Source organism: Chiloscyllium plagiosum, chromosome 15, assembly GCF_004010195.1.
Source record: "Chiloscyllium plagiosum isolate BGI_BamShark_2017 chromosome 15, ASM401019v2, whole genome shotgun sequence".
In the NCBI taxonomy this organism is placed as follows: Eukaryota; Metazoa; Chordata; class Chondrichthyes; order Orectolobiformes; family Hemiscylliidae; genus Chiloscyllium; species Chiloscyllium plagiosum.
Window position 1 is genome coordinate 10,112,089 of NC_057724.1, and position 22,114 is coordinate 10,134,202.

Consider the following 22,114-nt stretch of genomic DNA (forward strand, 5'->3'; position numbering starts at 1 on the left):
CAAAAGAGATTCCAATGATCCAAAAATGTGAATCCTTCTCCCATATACCAGCTCCTCAGCCATGCATTCGTCTGCTCTATCCTCCTATTCCTGCCCTCACTAGCTCGTAGCACTGGGAGTAATCCAGATATTACTACTCTCGAGGACCTCCTTTTTAAATTCCTGCCTAACTCTCTGTTATCTCCCTTCAGAATCTCAACCTTTTCCCTTCCAGTGTCGTTGGTTCCAATGTGGACAGTGACCTCTTGCTGGCCATTCTCCCCCATGAGAACATTCTGCACCCTCTCTGAGACATCCTTGATCCTGGCACCAGGGAAGCAACACACCATTCTGCTTTTTCGCTGCTGGCCACAGAAACGTCTGTCTGTACCTCGAAATAGAGAATCCCCTAACACAATTGATCTCTTGGAATCTGACATACCCCTCATTGCATTAGAGCCAGACTCAATACCAGAAACTTGGCTGTTCATGCTACGTTCCCCTGAGAATCCATCACCCACTACATTTTCCAAAACAGCATACCTGTTTAAAATTGGTATATCCACAAAAGACACCTGCACTAGCTGCCTATCTCTCTATCTATGTGACTGTATCTGAGACTTTCTCCCTTCCTAGAACTGCCATCCATCACATAATGTTGCTGTTGTAAATTCCTCATTGCTTCTGTCTAACCAACCGACCCATTCGATCTGATAAGATTCAAGTGAAAGTCCATCAGAGATAGAGGGTGAGCGAACTTGAGGGAGTCAGTGGGAGTTTTTTCTAAATTCACTGATGGGATGTGGACATTGCTGTCTGGACCAGCATTTATTGCTCATCCCTAGTTGCCCTTGAGAAGCTGGGGGTGAGGTACATTCTTGAACCGCTGCAATCCACCTGTTGTGGGAAAACCCATAATGCCATCAGGGAGAGAATTCCAGGACTTTGACCCTGCAACAATGAAGGAACAGCAATATATTTCCAAATCAGGATGATGAGTGGCTTGGAGGGGTACTGAATGTGGTGGTGTTCCCATGTATCTGCTGCCCTTGTCCTTGGAAGTGGTTTTGGATGTGGAAGGTGCATTCTGAGGAGCTTTGGTGAATCTCTGCAGTGCATCTTGTAGATGTTACACACTTCTACTACTACTGAGAGTCGACGGTGGAGGGAGTGAATGCTTGTGGATGTAGTGCCGGAGAATGGGCTGCTTTGTCCTGGATAGTGTCAAACTTCTTGAGTGTTATTGGAGCTGCACTAATCCAGGCATGTGGGAAGTATTCCATCACACTCCTGATTCATACTTTGTAGATGGTGGGCAGTTTTCGGGGAGTCAGGAGGTGAGTTGCTTGATGTGGTATTCCTAGCCTCTGACCTGCTCTTTTAGTCTTTGTATTTATGTAGTAGGTGCAGTTGTGTTTCTGGTCAATGGCAATCCCAAGGATATTGATAGTGAGGGATTCAGTGATGGTACCAGCATTGAAAGGGGCAGTGGTACTGTCTTTTATTGGAGATGGTCATAGCCTGGCATTTGTGTGCCACAAATGTTACTTGCCACTTGTAAGCCCAAGGCTTGGATATTGTCCAGATGTTGTTTCATTTGGACATGGGCTGCTTCAGTATCTGAGGGATCATGGCTGGTGCTGAACATGGTGTAATCATCGGCGGACATCCCCACTTCTGACCTTATGATGGAGGGAAGGTCATTAATGAAGCAGCTGAAGAGAGTTGGGCCTAGGCCATTACCCTGAGGAACTCCTGCACGGATGTCCTGAAGCTGAGATGGCTGACCTCCAACAACCACAATCACAACCATCTTCTTCTGTGCCCGATCTGACTTCAACCAGTGGAGAGTTTGTCCCCGATACCCTTTGATTCCAGTTTTGCTAGGGCTCCTTGATCCACAGTCAACCAAATCCAACTTTAATGTCAAGGGCTGTCACTCTCATCGCATTTTGCCTCTTAAATTCAGCTCTTCTGTCCATCACTGAGCAAGTTATTGCTGCGCAGGTGCTGCCTGATAGCACTGTGGATGACACCTTCCATCACTTTACTGATGATTGACAGTAAACTGATGGGGCTGGGTTGTATTTGTCTTGCCTTTTATATACGGGAGATACCTGGGCAATTTTCCACATTGTTGGGTATATGCACTGTTGTAACTGTACTGGAACAGTTTGGCTAGTGGAGCAGCAAGTTCTGGAGCACAAGGCTTCAGTACTATCACCGGAATGATGTCAGGGCCCATAACCTTAGCGGTATCCAGTGCTTCCAACCATTTATTTATATGACTTGGAGTGATAGAGTTAGAGAGATGGCAAGTCGAGAGAGTCAGTCACAGATACAGAGTGAGCTTGAGGGAATCCGACAGTAATAGAAAAAAGTAAACATGATGGTGTCAGTGGGAGTGACACAGTGAATACAGTGAGTCTGACAGAGTCAGATAAAGTTAGAAGGAGATCAAGTCAGATGGAATAGGTGGGACTGAGAGACACAGTGAATCTAAGACAGTGAGATTTAGGGAGAGAATGAGAGAGTCAGTGGGATTTAGAGTGGATCGAGAGAGTCAGTGAGGGTTCAAGGGGGACAGTGCTGGAGAGTGTCAGTGAGAGTTAGAGAAACAATGAGTCACAGAGTCAGTCAGAGATAGAGAGAGAATTAGTTTGCGAGAGTTAGAAAGAGTGAGTCTGAGAAAGTCAGTCTAAGATAGACAATATATTTGAAAGAGTCAATGAGAGTTAGACAGAATGCGATCTGAGGGAAATAGTAGTAGAGAGAATGTCCTGAGTCAGAGATAGTCAGTCTGAGAAAGTCAGTCAGAATTGGAGAGAGTGCACACCTTAGAGAGTCATTTGCAGTGAGAACAACAGAGATACCGAGGGTGTCAATGAGAGTGGGAATAGCAGCAAGACTGGGGGTGTCAGTGAGAATGAGAATACACTGAGGGTGTCAGTGAGAGTTTATCTCCATAAATCTCACTGTCTTAGATTCACTGTGTCTCTCAGTCCCACCTACTCCATCTGACTTGATCTCCTTCTAACTTGGGAGGAGCGAGAGGAGAAAGGAAAGAGTGAATTTGGGGAGTCAGAGTTCCAGGGGTGCAGGTCACATTTAGGTTCAGCACCATAACTACAGTGGGTAATGGCTGCAGCAGGGCAAGAAGAAGGAATCCAAACCCAGGGTTACAAATTCCATCTCACCCCCCACCACCGAGTCAATAACATTTTTCTACCCTCTCCCCACCCCTCCTTGTCCCATTGTGGAAGAACATGTAGAGCCAAAATTGGCTTCCTCAGTCATCTGACGACCCACCCATAACAAACGTAGAGAATGCTAGAGAAGTCAGCAGCTCTGAACAGAGAAACAGAATTAAAATTTTGAGTTCTGTATGACTTTTTTTTCAGAACCAAAGACTCCTTCAGTCTGATACACATCATCTGTGATTTGATGGGACCATCAATGATGGTGCAGAATAAAACCAACAGTATGGGTCCAATCCCCATATCAGCTATTAGAGTTCATTGTGGCTTGTCTCTTCACCTTTACCCACATGACTGCAGTGGTTACTGTCAAGCTATACATAACTAATTGTCTCTGTCCAGTGGAGGGGTATGCCTGTTGATCATTGTAGACATTGACTCCCTAACTTAGCCCTGAGGGGTGTGCCAGAGGAAAACTGCACGTTTTTTACCCTGACCTGAAGAGGGTGGAAGGCTAAGCCAGATAACTAAAGAGAAGTCAGCTTCACTTCCATCATGGAAAAAATTTTTAAAAACCAACATCCCAGTTCTGTGAGAGCTTGACCACATTCACTCAGACTGCTTCTATTGTTCCACCTTTTAAAATAATCCAGTATAATATGGGCAAGTGTGGAATAATTAAGCATGGATTCACTATGTGTTGCGAACAAGACCAAACCCTCTCAAAGTATTCAGAAGCTAGTCTAGAACCAAACATTTTCTTATTTTAAAAGTAAATGTAAGGTGTTGCATTCCAGGTACAATTCAATTGTTGAACTACTAAATTTAAAGCAAAACGCACATTATTCAGCCACTATAGTTAAAATACAATGAAAGAAAGAAGGAATTGTAATAACTTAACTACACTGGAAAACTTAACAGGATATTAAATACAGTAACTATTACTAATTAACTGTTCCAATAAAGTAACATCCCAAAAATATGTCCTTGGAAAATGCAGATTCAGAAAACAGATTGTCTCACATGCAACTCCTGCAGCAGGACGAGAATCCTAGCTTTTAGCTGAAATCGAGAGAGGGAAAGAATAACTTTCACTCCTTCACGACCCCAATAGCTACTGCTGAAAGCTAAACTAACAACTCTGGTTCTGTGGAGCTTGACCACACCCATTCAGGTTGTTTCTATTGTTCCAACTTTAAAAAAAAAACTCAAAGCTTCACAAGCTATTTACTCTAGTGGCTCTGGTGGGCTGCTCACCACCTCTGCCTTAAAACATTTCTTCAAAAAAAAGCAGGACAAAGTACACCTCTTACAGTCACAGTATCGCCAGATTAAGGATAAAAGATATTTAAACAATTGGACTGTGATTTTTTTTAGCCATTTGACAGAGAGAGTTGGTGAAGGTAATGAGGGCAATGTGGTGTACATTGACTTCCAGAAGGCATTTGATAAAGTGCTTCCCAGTAAAGTTGAAGCGCATGGAATATCAATGACAGTGGCAGTACGATCATAATTGGTTAAGTGATGAGGGACAGACTGGTGGTGACTGTGATTTTTTTTACAATGGTATATCATGGGGTCCTCCAGGCATTAGTGTTAGGAGCATTGCTTTACTTGATCTACATGAATGACGTAAGCTTGGATGTGAAGAACACAATTTTAAAGATGACATGAAGCTTGCAACCTTGGTGAGGTTCTGAGGGATTTGGGGGAATAGTGATAGTCTTCAAGAGGACAGAGGTCAGTGGAATGAATGGATGTGATAGATGAAATTTAATGCAGAGAACTGTAAAGTGATACATTTTTTACTGCCGGAAGAATGAGAAAAGGCAATACAAAAGATTGAAATCTAAAGGAGGAACACAAGTAGAGGGACCTCAGACTGCAAATGCATAAATTATTGAAATGGCAGTGTTGGATGAGAAACTGTTTTATAAGGTTTACAGGATTCTGGGATTTATCAGCAGAGATAAAGCTTAGAAAAACAAAGTTATGATGATAAACCTTGATAAGATACTTGCTCAGTCTTAACCAGCGCATTCAGTCTAATTCTGCTCCAGTAAGGATCCAAAGGCTTGGTAGAGGGTGTCGGAAAGACTTACAGTAATGATTCAGAGGATGAGAGCCAAATACTCCAGGAATAGATTAGAGAGACTGACATTGTTCTCCTTAAGGATGATTGAGAAAAGATTTAAGAGTGGTTTTCAAAATAATGAAAGCTTTGGACAGTCTACATGGTGAGAAATGGTTCCCAGTGTTAAATGAGTCAATAAGCAAAAAACACCATTTTAAAGCATTTGTCAAAAGGACCAAAAATGACATGACAAAGAATCAATTTCAATGAAGCTAGCATGTGGAATGGCCTACCTGAGACTGAGGAGGGAATTTAATCACATCTTTCACAAGAGAACTTGATAATCAGTGGGTAAGAAAATATTGGTAAAGCCAGAGAGAATGAGTGGAGAAGTGGGGCTCACTGAATTGCTCTTGTGGAGAGCTTGCATGGACATGATGGGACAAACAGTCTCCTGTGTAGTAATCACTCTGAGTCTGTGAGACATAACCGATGAGCACGATGATTCAAAGAGATTAAGTAATCTTCTGTGCTTTCTTTTCAGACTCTAATTTACAACATATACCAGCTTACGGTGCAGAGAATTATTTTCAGCTTTGCCAACCATCTGACTGCATTATGATACACTCAATCTTGACTGTGAAGTTTAGTGTGCTGCTGATTTAGTTTTTTTTATCTCTTGACTAGCCTCTCATCCCACACACTTTGTAAATATTCTAAAACTGCAGCCTTTATACAATCCTGCCCCAAATGTCACTTGTCCAATTCACCCACCCCCGACCCTCCTTGCATGGGACCTTGTATCGAAATCACTTCCTGACCTCTTCTATCTCTATTTCTGTGAATTCTTCCAACCGTGTTTTCTTTCTACGTTACTTAACGCACAATATAAATGCAAGCTGTTATTATTTTACCTCCCCGCTGCTTGAAAGCCCTCATTCCCTGCTATGCTGTCCAATCTGCCACCAGACCATTCCTCCCTCCAGATTTCACTGCCCGAGAGGAAACCAAGAGAGGGCTCATGGAAGCTGACATTGGCAAAGCCTTCGATGTTTTAAATTTTAACAGTACAAATCAGCAGAATCTGAAAGGAGTAAGAGGCACCAAGGCACATCAAGGAGAGAGAGAGAGAAAAAACGATGCTTTGAGTGGTATAAGTTAACAGGCTTTGCAACAGAATGAAGAAAATTCCTTGCAAATGGAGACTCAGAGACCTTGGTGGGATGGAGTACATTTGAAACAATTTAAAGATTTTTTTCTTCGGTTTATCCATCAACTATTCCCTGACTGAGAGGACCTGCAAGCAATTAATTAATGGACGTCTATTAATGATAGGATTTTAGGAAATGTGGAAGGGGTGTCAAGTGTAACTGGTCTAACATATCTCAGTATCAATGATTAACATTGAGCACTCGTAACGAGTTCAGCCCATCTCAACGTCCCCTCACACTGCCTTCCTGCTGATTCGGCCACCCTAGAGAACATGGGCAAAGATGTTTCACCATCACATTTAAATATATTGGAGCGCGGTCCTGCTATAACCTGCCACTTCAAACCAAATAAAGGCATTGAAGTAATTAACAGAGGCGCTGTAGTATCGAAGGTAGTACCCCTGCCTCTGAACGAGAAGCTCCAGGTCCATGCACCACTCTAGAATTTGATGGCCAAGGAATATGCATTCATAAAGCAGCCAAATAGGTTGAGGATCAATGTGCTAATCCTCCCAATGGCAGGCAGTAAGAGCAGGATAGATTCCTGGTCAGACCTGCCAGGGAAATACCCAGAGCAATTGCCATACATTGGTCCAGACTACAGCTCACATGTGAAAGTGTATGGCATGACTCTAACCTTTTGGCTGGATGGCCAATGTCAACAGCATAGGGTTTCCTCCCCATCCTGTAGAGTATGGATTCGGAACCTATCTCTTTGTCCTTCCCATGCAAATTTACAACACAACAGAAGATCGATGACAAAATGTGCTACTGCAAGGATTCATCACCAAGCTGCATTAAGTTAAGCTACAGTAAACAGACAACCTATTGCACATGATTGTGCAGTATCAACAAGGATGTGAAAGAAATAAGTCCTTACCAAGCCTTCACTGGGCATGATGTTTGTTAGGTGGACAACTTCAAGATGAGCAGACTGTGACACTAGGGAGTCCGATGATAATGAGATGATGTGGTCACAGATCCCAGATAATGTTTTACACTGTAAGTAATCAAAGAGCCAAAGACCAGTGTTAGTTGTGTGAAAAAGAAATGCAATCTTCCCTTTCCCTTCATCAATTGTTCTTTTTATAGTTACCACATGAAAGCTTGTTATTAATCATGCAGCAGAAAATACATTATGTTGAAAGAGAGACACTGTTAATTCATCATCATACATATTATCTCTGTATTTTATGCTTTGTGCGTTTCCAACTGAGACAATTTCATCACCATTTCAGTCTCACTTTCTTAAGCAAACCCCGAAATGCTGCTTGATCTACAATTTTATTGCTTTGTTTTACCTACATGTTGCTGCGTGTTCAGTAACTGCTGAACTGTCAGCACAGACACAGCAATGTTAATTTAGTGAAGATTTAAATGCAACAGTTTATTCTCTGGCTCATGTCACATTTTGCAAAGTGAATGAATCCAATATTTAGATTTCTGCTGGCAATGGAACTGCTCATTTACAATACAGGCTCCGTTCGCCAAAGCATGAGACAGTTACCACATCTCTCCCCCTGAAACAGTGTAAGAACTGATTACTTTGACAGATTACGCTCACATCACCACCCAATCCTGCATCCGTACAGTTCACAAAATTGGAAGTTTGCCAAGAAAAAGGGAGTCCAATTTAATACTTGGAGGTTATCTGTTCATGTTTCATGACTCTTTTTATAAGTGATACCAGAACATACGCATAGTGACTTCTCATTAGTATTGGGGGGAGGGGGGGAGCAATATCAGAATCGGTTCTCAAGCCTAACAAATCATATGGGACATCCTCCAAACAAAATCTTCTGTCAATTCCTGAATAATGTGGCGTTGAGTCCAACATTTCACCCTTAATCAACATCACAACCAAAAAGGTACATTGTTTGTTGATACCATCCACTGTTTCATAGGATCTTGTTAATAAACTGGTTGCCATGTTTGGCAAGAAAACAACAATGATTAAATTTCAAAGTAATGAATTATGTATGAATCACTTGGGACTTGAGATAAGACAAGGTGCTGCTTAACTGTATTCATCCAGTGAGCAGTAAGTCAATCAAAATGGGGTAGAAGAAGAGAAAGTCACTTGACTGATCACTACTGATATGATCAACACAGATCATGCAATTTCTTGTTGCTGTATACACATTAGCCTTGGCTCTGGTGTCACATTCTTGCAACAGAACCAGAAGCTGTGGGTTATCTGTTCATGTTTCATGATTGGAGGTCCATATCAGGGACTTGAAAGAACATAAGATTAGATTACTTTACAGTGTGGAAACAGGCCCTTCGGCCCAACAAGTCCACACCGACCCGCCAACCACCCATACCCCTACATTTACCCCTTACCTAACGCTACGGACAATTTAGCATGGCCAATTCACCTGACCTGCACATCTTTGGACTGTGGGAGGAAACCGGAGCACCCGGAGGAAACATAAAGTGGGAGATCACTGTTGGAGAAGAGAGAGTGTCATATTTTGGAGTGAAACCAAAATATCTATCTTCCCTACAAGGAGTGTGTAAATGATCACACGGTGCGATTTGAAGAATAATGTTCAACCAGCATAATGAAACAAATTAACTTATTCATACTCTTATTTGGGAACTCTGATGTGTAAAATCCATCTGCCACACTGGCTGAGAAAACACATTCTGGTGGTAGTGAGAACTGCAGGTGCTGGAGATCAGAGTGGATAGAGTGGAGCTGGAAAAAGCACAGCAGGTCAAGCAGCATCAGAGGAGAAGGGGAGTCGATGCTTCAGGTCAGAACTTTTCGTCAGTCCAATAATCTTTCATCCTAAACCCAGGTGACTTCAGATATTTAATCTATCCTACAAAGTTGTCACATCATGAAAAATGAGCTGCAGGAGCACACTGCAAACCTCGTGTTTTCCAATATTGTTTTGCCAATTTATGATCCATTATTGCACAGCACTGGAAAACTGGGTAGTCAGGAACTTAGATGAATTCAGAGATATATGGGGAAAATCTTGCACATTCCGCTCTGATATGTTTGATAGTGAATGAGAGTTTAATCAAGCTAACCAACTTAGTCACCTTCCACCATGATAATATCTGTGGTGGAAAGGCCTGTGGATCTCCATCTGCCAATGAGACCCTTAAGTGAGTATTAACAGTCTCATCCTGTCAGCATTGGAGGGAGTGAAACAAGCAAACCCAAGCAAGCTCCAAGAGTGTTCCTCACTTGACAACCTGATTGAGGGGCCCAGGACCGGGAAGGCCAAGTGAGAGAGCTAACCCTCTGTGCTCACTGCTGATCCATGTCCTAATCTGCAACCCACTACCTCGCCTATCATGAATCAGTTCTTGGACCTTGGATGGGTGTAGCACCGGCAGCAACCATCACCTCCCAGTGGTGCTGCTGTTCAACACATCAGTGACTCATTGGCCAGCAGGACTTCTGCCCGTGGGGTCCTTAATCCTGAAGGCAGGCCTATCACTGGCCAAATAAGTGCCTGAGTGGAACAAAGTGCTGTGCACCTTCTCAGAAAGGTGAGACACAAGGACTTTTGCCAACACTCCAATTGGCAGCTAACATCCCTGCTGCCTCCACACAGTTCTGGTCATTCTCTCAATACTATAATCTTGGAGCTCTTGCTAGGGCAGTTCAGGGGGCTAACTGGAAGCAGAAATGATTCTCATTTCCCATACCTCAGCGTAAATAAGGAATAATAGAATAACCAAAAACAAAAGCTTGTTCTTCATACATCTGGTCTGAAACCAGAAATATGGTGATCCTTCCTTTTCCCTGTCTTTTACAGACCTGAAAGAGAAAATCAAAATGGAATCACCAGATTGCAAAATATTTATGCAAGATCTATGGTCCAAAGGTAAAGATATGATGTTCACTGAACTCAAATAAAGCTGGCGATAAAAGATTTATGATTGTTGTGGCCTGGATTTCCTCTAACTCAGTGTCACCATGAAACTGATGCTAAGTCAAGGAGCTCTCCAGGTTTCTAGCAGCGATGATGTCACCAAGCAGGAGAAAGAACCAAATACATGAAGTATTCTCTTGGACAGCAAATGAGGAAGTAAAGTCCTCTGAATGTCTTCACTTTTTGTCCAAATTTATCATTGGACAATATTTATTATTGCTACAATAAATCATTGGACAGGAGATATGCCAGATTAAGTAGAAACCAAAATATCACAAACAAGCTTCAAAGGATTTGTTTTAAGGATGTGTAATTTTTGATCACAATGGAGAAATGTGATATCCAATAAATGTAAGATTCCCCATTCAAGGTCAGCCATACCGACCAGTAATAACAATGCAGTTTCTGCATTGTTAAAATTTGAATTCCATCCCATTCAACAGGATTTACTTCAAGGACATCGTCTCAGTCTTGGCGAAACTTTGGGTTTTAGTCTCTGGCCCAACAGCAAGGCTATTTCTGGGTTAAGAATCCAAACACCTGATCAGTAGGTCTGCTTATGGGAGCCAAACAATTAATCTGTCACAGGCAACATTCCAGATCCTAATCTGCTGCGCAAAAAAATGTTTTTTCCTCATGTCAGTGTTGGCTCTTTTCCAACCACTTTCAACTAGTCTTCTTTGTTCTCAATTCTCCCATGAATGGGAACAGATTTTCTCTTTCCAAATTCCAGAACCTTCAAAAATATTTACACCGTTTTGAGTTAGTGCTATGTTATCACTGCAATCTCATATGTCCACATACCCATTTGTGCTTACACCACACTAATCTTTCTCATCGTGCCTCATGTGAACTGAATTAGATCTTACTGAATTCCCTTTTTGCCCAACCCCACATAATAGCATATTGATTTGACAAAAAGTAGAAGAGAAACATAACTTTACCCAACTGGAATAGGAATTGGGTGATCTGTGAGATTTTCTTATATAGATTACCAGCTTCCAAAAAAACAGTATGAAAATTACTGGCAAATTACTCTCCTATCAGCCTACTGATGATCAGCGACTCAATGGAAGAAGTTATCCATGCTATTGTCCAGCATTTGCTCAACAAGAATCATTCACAGGATGAGGGTCTCACTGGCTGGGCCAGCATTTATTGCCCATTCCTATTTGCCCAGAAGGCCGACAAGAGTCAATTACATTGCTGTGATCCTAGAGTCATGAGTCGTCCAGACCAGGAAAGGATGGCAGCTTCCTTCCCTAAAGAACATTACTGAATCAGATATTTCTTTCTGACAATTCACAATGGTTTTGTGATCATCATTAGGCTTTAATTTCAGATTTTTGTTAAATTCAAATTTCTACCACAGCAGAATTTGAACCTGTGTCTCCAGAACATTACCTGGGTCTCTAGAAGAACAGTCCAGTAATAATGTCACTGGGCCATTGCTTCCCCTAATTGCTCTGCTCATTGATACTCAGTTTGGGTTTCACCAGGGCCAATCAGTCCTGGCATTATTACAGGATATCTCTGCATGAGCTCCTCAGGGTAGTGTCTGAGGCACAACCATCTTCAGTCGCTTCTTCAATGACCTTCTCGCCATCATAAGGTCTGAAATGGGATTGGTCACTGATAATGTTTAGCACCATTCATGACTCCTTAGACACTAAAGCTATCCATGTACAGATACAGGAAATTCTGGACAATATCTAGAGCTGGCAAGTGGGAAGTAACATTCACACCACATCACACTGCCAGGAAGTGAACATCTCTGAGAGAATCTAACTATCTCTCATACAGTCACAGTGTCATACAGTCATACAGTCAACAAACAAACTCTTCGGCCTAACTTATCCATGCCAAACAGGTTTCCTAAATTAAACTAGTCCCATCTGCCTGTGTTTGGCTCACATCCCTCTAAATGTTTCTTGTACATGCACCTCTCCAAATGTCTTTTAAATGTTGTTATTGTATTTGCATCTACAACTACCTCTGGCAGCTTATTCCAGATACACACCAATCTCTGCATGGAAAAGATGTCCATCAGGGCCCTTTTAAATCTTTCCTCTCTCATCTTAAACTTATGCCCTCTAGCTTTGGACTGCATTTCCTCAGGGAAAAGACCTTGCCTATTCACCCTGTCCATGCCCCTCCTGATCTTATAAACCTCTATAAGGTCACCCCTCAACCTCATACATTCCAGGGGGAAAAAAACCCAGTCTATCTAGCCTCTCCTTATAACTCAAACCTCCAGTCTAAGTAACACCTTTGTAAATCTTTTTGCACCCTTTCCAGTTTAATAACATTCTTCCTTTAGCAGAATGACTAAAACATATGTAGTACTCCAAATGTGGCCTTACTAATGTCTTGTACAGTCATAACATGACATCCCAACTCCTGTACTCAATGCACTGACCAATGAAGGCAACTGTGCCAAATATCTTTTCAACACCCTGTCTACCTGTGACACCACTTTCAAAGAGCTATGTATCTGCACTCCTAGGTCTCTCTGTTTGACAACACTTCCACGGTCCTACCATTGACTGAAAAGTCTGCTTTGGTTTGTCTTACCAAAATGCAACACCTCGTATTTATCTAAATTTACCTCTATCTGCCATTCCTTGGCCACTGTCCCAGTTGTACTCTTCACTGTTCACTATGCCACCAATTTTGGTGTCATCTGCAAACTTACTAAACATGCCTCCTGTATTCTCACCCAAAAAATAAATTTATATAAATGACAAACAACAGTGGACCCATCACTGATCCTTGCAGCACACTGCTGGTCACAGGCCTCCAGTTTGAACAACCATCTACTACAGCCCTCTGTCTCCTACCATCAAGCCAATTTTGTTTCCAATTGGCTACCTCTCCCTTGATTCCATGTGATCTAACCTTAATAACCAGCATACCATGCACAACCTTTTTGAAGACCTTGCTAAAGTCCATGTAGACAACATCTACCACTCTGCCTTTTCATCTATTGCTTTGGTCACCTTTACAAAATTAAGTTTATGAGACACGATTTCCCATGCACAAAACCATGCTGACTATCCCTAATCAGTCCTTGTCTTTCCAAATGAATGTAGATGCTGTCTGTCAGAATTCCCTCCAACAACTCACCCACCATTGGCGTAAGGCTCACCAGCCTATAGTTCCTTGGCTTTTCCTTGCAGTCTTTCTTAAATAAATGCACAACATTAGCCACCCTCCAGTCTTCCAGCATCTTACCCGTGGCTGTCGAAAAGACTAATATCTCTGCTAGGGGCCCCGGAATTTCTTGCCAAGCCTCCCACAATGTCCTGGGATACAGTTGATCAGGTCCTGGGGATTTACCTACCTTTATGCATTTTTAAACCTCGAGCACCTCCTCTTCTGTAATGTGGACTCTATTCAAGGTATCACTACTTATTTCCCCAAGTTCCCCAGCTTCCATGTCTTTCTCCGCAGTAATTTACAATGTAAAATATCCATTTAGGATCTCATCCATCTCTGAGGTTCCTTGATCTTTAAGAGACCCTATTCTATCCTTAGTTACCCTTTTGCTCTTGACATACTTGTAGAATTTCTTTGAATTCTCCTTAATCTTATCTGCCAAAGCTACCTCACATCTGCCTTTTGCCCTCCTGATTTCCCTGTTAATGTACTCTTACACTCCCTATACTGCACAAGAGATTCACTTGATCGCATCCATCTATACCTGACCTATGACTCCTTCTTTTTCTTGACCACAGCCTCAACATCTCCAGTCATCCCGTGATTGCGACTCCTGCCAGACTGGTCCTTCACTCTAACAGGAACGTGCTAGCCTGAACTCTTGTTACTTTGCCTTTGAAAATCTCCCACTTGCTAGATGTTCTTTTACCTGTTAACAGCCTCCTCCTGGCCAACGTTTGAAACTTCCTGTCGAATACCATCAAGATTAGCCTTGCCCCAGCTTAGAACATTATATTGTGGACCAGGCCTATCCTTTTCCATAAAGATTTTAAAACTAATAGAATTATGGTCACTGGTCCCAAATGCTCCTCCACTAACACCTCAGTCACTTGCCCTGCCTTATTTCCCACGTGGAAGTTGGGTTTTGCCCCTTCTCTATAAGAATGATCTACAAATTGATTGAAAAGTTATTCTTGAATACACTTAACAAATTCCTCCCCATCCAAGTCCTTAACATGATGGCAGTCACAGTCTATGTTTGAAAAGTTAAAATCCCCTACTACTACAACCCTAGCTATCTGTGATCTCCCTCTGTTTCTGCTCCTCAATTTCCTGCTGATAATGGGGGGGGGGGGGGGGCATTGTACAATCCCATCAATGTGATCACCCCCTTCTTATTTCTCAGTTCCACCAAACATCACTGGATGATCCCCCAAGAATATATTTTCTAAGTAGAGTTGTGATGTTTCCCCAAATCAAAAATGTCACTCCCCCTCTTCTCTTGCCTCCCCTTCTATCCTTCCTACAGCATTTATACCCTTAAAACCTGGAATATTAAGCTATCGGTCCTGTCCAGACCTTCAGCCATGTTTCTGTAATAGCTATGATATCCCAGTCCCATGTTCCCATTCATGTCCTGAGTTAATCTGCGTTACCTGTCAGGCCTCTTGCATTGAAATAAATGCAGGCTAATTGTCAGTCTTCCCTCATTCCCTGCTGTGCTCTTGCTTGCCTTGTCTATTTAACTTGCTCTCTTTAACTTCTGTACCAGCCTCAAACATTCTCTCCTGTCTCACCGTGAGACTAGTTTAAACCCTTCCGATTAACTACAGCAATTTTCCCCACCAGGATACTGGTCCCCTTCCATTCAGGTGCAACTGACCTTCTTGTACAGGTCACTTCTGTCCCAGAAGAGATCCCAATGATCCAAAAATCTGAATCACAGTCCCTTGCTCCAGCTCGTCAGCCATGCATTCATCGTTCCATCCTCCTCTTCCTACTTTTACTAGCACTTTTACAAGCCACACATCATCCAGCGGTAATCCAGAGATTACTACCCTTGAGGTCCTGCTTTTTTAACCTCCTGCCTAACTTGCTATATTCACTCTGCAGGACCTCATCCTTTTACCAATGTGTTGGTACCAATGTGTCCAAAGACCTCCAGCTGCTCATACCGTCCTTGACACTTTGCTGCAACCACTCCAATATATCCATGACCCTGGCACCAACGAGGCAACACACCATCCTGAAAACTCATTCACAGCTGAAAAAACGCCTGTCTGTGCCCCTGACTACAGAGCCCCCTGTCTCAATTGCTCGTTTGCACTTTGCATGACTCTGCCCAATAGCAATCAGTCCTGGTGGCTGCTGCTATGTTCCCCTGAGAGGCTATGCCCCCCAACAGTATATCAAAATGGTACACTTGTTTGGGGAGGGGGGGGGGGGGGATAGCCATGGGAGACTCTTGCACTGCCGGCAGACCTCTCCTGGTGATCATCCACCTGCCTGACTGAGCCTGCGGTGTGTCCACTTCCCTGATGCCACTATCTATCACACTGTCTGCCTCCTGTATGTCCTACAGTGCTTCCAACTGATGCTCTAATTGATCCATGCAGTCTGAGAGGTGCTGCAGCCAGACATGTTTCCTGCAGACACTGTTACCAGGGATACGCGACTACTCCGAGATACCCCACATCCGACAGGAGGGGTATACCACTCCACTGACTGCCACCTCTGCCCCTTTAACAATTTGTTGACTGAGGAGGAGAGAAAGGTCTTTTCTTGTTGCTGCTCACCCTCCTCAACAAAGCCCTGTTTTTACCTAGGCATACACTTCCTTGACAATCAACTACATTACCATCATTGAATTCCCCACTATTAATATCCTGGAGTGTACGCTGGTCCAGAAACTGAATTGGACCAGTCAATAGAAATATTTTGCTTACGGAAGCAGGTCCAAGCTTCTGACTTGCTTTTTTTTTAATTGAAAAGGAAGCAGGTCACAAACTAGGAACCCTGCGTTGAGTAACTCATCTCCCAAAAACTTGTCGACCATCTAAAAGACACAGGTCAGGAATGTGATGGAGTCCTCCCCACTTGCGTGATGAATGGTGCTCCAATAACACTTAGAAGATTGACATCTTCCAGGATAAAGCAGCCTGCTTAATTGGCACAACATCTTCCACATTCACCCCCTTCATTACAGGGACAGCACAGCGGCAGCAGGTATTTTTATCATCTATAGAACGAACGGCACCTACTGAGATTCCTTCGATCACACATTTTAAATCCATGCTACTTAGAAAGATGAGCACAGTTTTTACATGGGGCCACCAACCTTTGCAAGTTTCTCTCCAAGCCACACATCATCCTGAGTTGGAACTTCACTGCTGTTCCTTCAGTATCTCTGTGTCAAAGTCCTCAAACCCCTTTCTGAACAATGCAGTGTGCATAGTGACATAACATGGACTGCAGAAGTTCAAAAAGGGTAATTAGGGATGGGCAATAAATGCTGACCGAGCCGGCAAAGCCCACACCCCATGAAAGAATAAATGTTTTTAAAAATTAATTCGTTTGCACCTTTGCAACTAGGCTGGAGCACAGGATGAAACTAAAATATCGAGGGGTAAATCCAAGACTAACATGTGAAAGTTGTCAGATCACTGATATAGATTAGGCGGTGCCTGATAACAGACAAAGCACAAAAGCTACCAAACCAGCAGCCTGGGATATACATGTGAAAAACAAACCACTTTCAGCCGGGAAACTGACTGGAACTAACATAGGCCAAAAAGGGCCTGCTTGAAGGATTATCCTATCCAGAAAGTTAATCAGTATACATTAAAATATGGCACTCTGAGCTGAAAATTTGCTCAAGTGCTGTTTTAGAGTCTGAGCTCTGACCACTGACAGCTTGTTGAAAAAGCTACACTTCAAGCCCCCCCATCCCTCAGGTGCCATTAGTACTAACTGTTACAAATGGTTTATTATGTTTGTTACCATTAAAAGTTTGAGCTACTGAGTCATAGCTTCCGAAAAATAAGAATGTAAGCATTAAGTTGAGTTTCATTGGTGTGATTTTAAAAATCAAGTTAATTTGTATTCTACACACTCAGGTACGAGAAGGTGACCACATACCTGCCTCTTTAGATCCCACAAGATGATAAAGGAATAGATCCCCCTTCTTGCTAAACCAAGGGAATATTTTCATCTGGGGTCGCAGAGAGGCAAGGGAACCAGAAGTGAATTAAATTGGGCAGTCCCCCAAACTGTGCTGCCCCAGGATTTCTCACACTCTTTCAATTGCTGCACTCTGATTCCTGTGTGCAGTTGGAGAGCCTTCCTATTGGCTGAGACAGGAGAGATGATTCCAACCTCCTTCCTCATTTTCACCTAACTCCATATGTTAGGCTCCCCAAGGCAGAGGTCATGTGATGTATTTCTAGTTTTCTAATTTTCCAGTTTTGTTACCCATTAGAAAAATGAATCAATTTTGCTTCCAATTTCCATCCTTCTCTCACCTTCACCTGTTCCATCTCTGACTCTTCCCATGTCTTCTTCGACTTTACTGTTTCCATTCTTATGGACAGGTTATCCACCAATATTCACTACAAACCCATCAACTCTCACAGTTCCTTGATTACATTTCTTCATACCTTGCTTTCCACATTTTCTTAGTTTCTCCATCTCCATAATATCTATTCCAATGATCCCACCTTCCATTGGGTGTGTCTGATATGGTCTCCTTTATCCTCAACCGAGGCTCCCTCCCTCTCCCATAACACTCTCAGCTATGTCTGACCCATCTCCTGCAGTTCTGCCATCATCCCGTCCCCTCCCTCCCAGAATAATAATAGAGTTGACTTGTCTTCACGTTCCACCTCATTAATCTCTGCTATTTCCGCAACGTTAAGCAGGATGCAAACACCAAAGAAATCCTCCCCTCACCTCCGCTGTCAGCATTCTATAGGGACCATTCCCTCCGTGGCACTCTGGTCCACTCCTCCATCACTTCCAACACTTCTTTAATCCCCCACGGCACCTTCCTAGCAGGTGTAACACTTGCCAATTCACTTTATCCCTCCTCACTGTCCAAGGTCCTACACATACCATCGGGGTGAAGCAGCATTTCACTTGTGTTGCTTCAACCTACTGTGTTCATTGCTCACAGTATAGCCTCCATTACAATGATGAGACCAAACACAGACTGGGTGACTGCTTTCTAGTGCATGCCCTCTGTCGGTAGGAACAAACTTGAACTTCCAATTACTTGTCGATTCAATAAACCACCTTGCCCCCACGGTAATATTTCTATCCTGGACTGCTACAGTGTTACAACAAAGCTCAACACCAGCTGGAGGAATAACACCTTATTTTCCAAACCTTCGAGACAAAACTTGGAGTTCAGCAACTTCACAGCAAGAGCTCTATTTTGATAAAACACCACCTCCCACCCTACACCATCACCAACGTCTTCACTCACATTGCTATTTCCTTCACTTTTTTCTTTAAATTTTGACATCCTTTTTCACTTGATCACAGCTTTGCCTTTTAGCTTAATCAATTATCTACAGCCCTAGTCATACAACTCATCAGAACACCTATCACTGTCTATTTAAGTGGAATCCAGCAACATCCCTCTTTACCCTCTAATGGTGCAAGCTCCCCAGCAATTGAAACCCCTTTATTATATGTCACTCTCTGAGGCACACACATAATTCTCCAATGCACTCAATCCTATGTCAATTGACGCAAGGCTTGAGAAGAAACCCGATATTATTATCTTTGAGGTTCTGTGCTTTAATTTGATATCTTTCGAGTTCTTAATTCAATTTGCTTTGAAATCCTCAGTTCGATTTGTGGTTTTCACAGAACAATGGACCATATCCCAGAATGTGCACAAAACATTGCCAAAAATTCTGACAAGTCTCATGCAGTAAAATGAAATTTGATTTATTCAGTCAACATATAACAAAAGGCCTAATTTAAAAGGACAGTAATGGGAAGTATCATTCTACCTATTAAGAATAGAACTTGTCACTTCAACTACTGTAAACAATGAGCCTGGTCATGCTACAATGAAGCTTCCTTGGCTCTGATGTGAGTGCGGGATCGGGTGCCAATCTAGTGGATTCTATAGAGGAATTTCCTGTTTGCCTCTGACAATGGAACCAGCCTCCAGTGTTATTTCAATAGCACAAAGCACAAGCTGACTAGAATGATATATTAGAACAGAAGAAATCATCTTGTCAATTGAAGGAGTTCAACATAAATATGAAAAATGAAGGTTTAAAAATATCTATTTTGGATTCAAAACTACAATTACACTTAATCAATTTTGATCAATAGACTTGATAATAGAGGTAATTGGTATCATTATGCTAGATAACAAAGTATGTATTTTGAACATTTCAGCGTTGCGCTGAAAAGGATGGAGAGTAGCAGGTAACAGGCATCTTACATGTGCTGAGTGATGGGTATTGTCAGGTGGCTCCAAATGGAAAAGTGTTCGCTTCTAGTCTTAAAATTCCTCAAATACATCAAAATAAAATATTTCACTCAGATTATACGATGCATGATTCCCAACCATAAATGTTTGAAGTTTGAAATTAAAAGAGATGGCCGCACTTATGTTCTTAGTTCCTCACCTAAGAACCACATATTTAGAAAGAAGCATATTCTTGTCACGTATTAACAGGAACCTGGTACTTGCCCTGAAGGTCAGAACAGCTAAAATTTCAAGGTTGAGATAGATCCTTTTTGGGGGTTATCTGGAATACATAGCAAGAGTACATAAACAGAAATGAGATATGGATCCACTTTGAATTAATTTAATAGTGGAACAGGTTGAAAGAGCTGAAGGCTCCACCTTGCTCCGGTGTTCCTAATGGAATCTTGAAAACTAGATGCATTAATCAAATTGACAAACAAAATGAAACAACTGTTGAACTGAGATGAGCATACAACAGTAAAATGAATGGAATTTTAATAACTCACCACATGGAGAATCTTATTTTCGGTTTCATACACTGTACAATCCTACAGGAAGAGAAAGTAAATAATCAGTTATCTCATTCCATTCTGGCAAACAGCACGCAGTGTTGTTCACAGGCCCTGCAATGAGTTTTAGGATATAAGTGATCACGTTTTTGTCCAAAGTTTTTCAAACCATGACTTAGTTCATTGTAAACTATATGGGTAAATGTATGTACCTAAGTGGCAGAAATGAACATTTCAAAAGTACAGATAAAGCCTTCACGTGTTAGTTTCCTCTAAGACCCATGGGTGACATCAGGACAAAAGATTAAATAATGCAAACTCAAGGTGACAAAACTAATCTAAAATAAAGAGTTATTTTGTGTAATCTTGATAGTCCTCTACTAAACTGCAATCTAAAACTGCAATGTAAAACTATGGATCAATTGGTGTGTGGAGTTCTCAAAAAGAAAGATCACTATTAATTTTTAAACCACAGTGAAGTTCTGTCAGAAAACATCAGACTGAAAGCCTGTTATTGTTAGAATTTGCAAAATTAACCCAAAGTGTGCAAGCGCAAGATCAAACCAAGCGCGGTTGCTGATACAGACAGCCATAATCCTACCCTTGCTAACTTATCAGCTTTCTATTTCAGGCAGAGATTGTAGCATGTGAAAAGGCAAGTATATTGATAGATGATCTAATCTAATTTGTGAATCATAGAATAATTGAATCTATGCTAAGAACAGTGGTTTGTATTACTAATAACCTTGAAAGGGTGCAGCAAAGGTTTACAAGGATGTTGCCAGGGCTGGAGTGTTTGAGTTATAGGGGGAGGCTGAATAGGCTGGGGCTGTTTTCACTGGAGCATCGGAGGCTTTATAGAGGTTTACAAAATTATGAGGGGCATGGATAGGATAAATAGACAAAGTCTTTTTCCTGAGCTGGGTTAGTCCAGAATTAGAGACATAGGTTTAAGGTGAGAGGGGAAAGATTTAGAAGGGAGCTAAGGGGCAACCTTTTCACGCAGAGGATGATGCGTGTACGGGATCAGCTGCCAGAGGAAGTGGTGGAGGCATTTACAACATTTGAAAGGCATCATGAATAGGAAAGGATATGGGCCGGGTGCTGCCAAACGGGACTAAATTTACTTAGGATATCTGGTCAGCATAGACAAATTCAACCAAAGCGTCTGTTTGAACCTTTTGATTTTTTTAATCCAATTTTTCCAAATATATATTCTGCCTCACATGGGCTCTCTGGTCATTTTGAGCCCAAGTATTATTTGATGCAACACTGGACTATTGGGCCCATGGCCACTAAAGCTGTTGAGTAGATGACGTAACTGATTATTATTACCACCTGCTTTGATGCTGAAAAATCACATCAAATATTGGCTGGAAGAATGCATGATTCCCTCATTTTCAGCATAGTTGCAAGTATAAGAATAGGATTGGCGTTACAACTTAATGCGGGGGCTCTTCAGGTCAACCTAAACTCAACCTGCAAAGTTACAGAATCTGCATTGGAAGGCAGGCATTAGTGCGAGAACTTGATAACTGTGTTGAAAACAACTTTTTGAAAGCCAACATATTGGCTGTAACTTCACATTTTCCAGACAAATAAACATAATGCAAATGCAACAGAACAGATCTATGCAGATTTGACTGAAATACAGCCCAGATTTTCCACTGGTCAGACAGATAGTGGTTATTCTAACGTAGGCAGTAGTAACGCATGGGGATGTCATTGAGGATCTTCATTGTACCACACCCTGAAAAGATTGCACGGGAATTTAAATTTTCCACAATGCCTGGAGTCCTCTGAAAGACTCCATTTCAA

The 22,114-nt window shown here is 42.1% G+C and overlaps 1 protein-coding gene across 2 annotated transcripts in view; it reads right to left on the reverse strand.

The window, feature by feature from the left end:
* Positions 1-22,114, reverse strand: part of si:ch211-26b3.4 (connector enhancer of kinase suppressor of ras 2) — a 576,848-nt gene that overhangs the window by 343,988 nt on the left and 210,746 nt on the right. For both annotated transcript variants that reach the window (XM_043704404.1, XM_043704405.1), the window contains exons 5-6: positions 20,294-20,335; positions 7,342-7,461 (exon numbers count right to left, since the gene is read on the reverse strand). In XM_043704404.1, the coding sequence (XP_043560339.1) occupies positions 7,342-7,461; positions 20,294-20,335 (162 nt within the window). The remainder of the gene's footprint in view (positions 1-7,341; positions 7,462-20,293; positions 20,336-22,114) is intronic.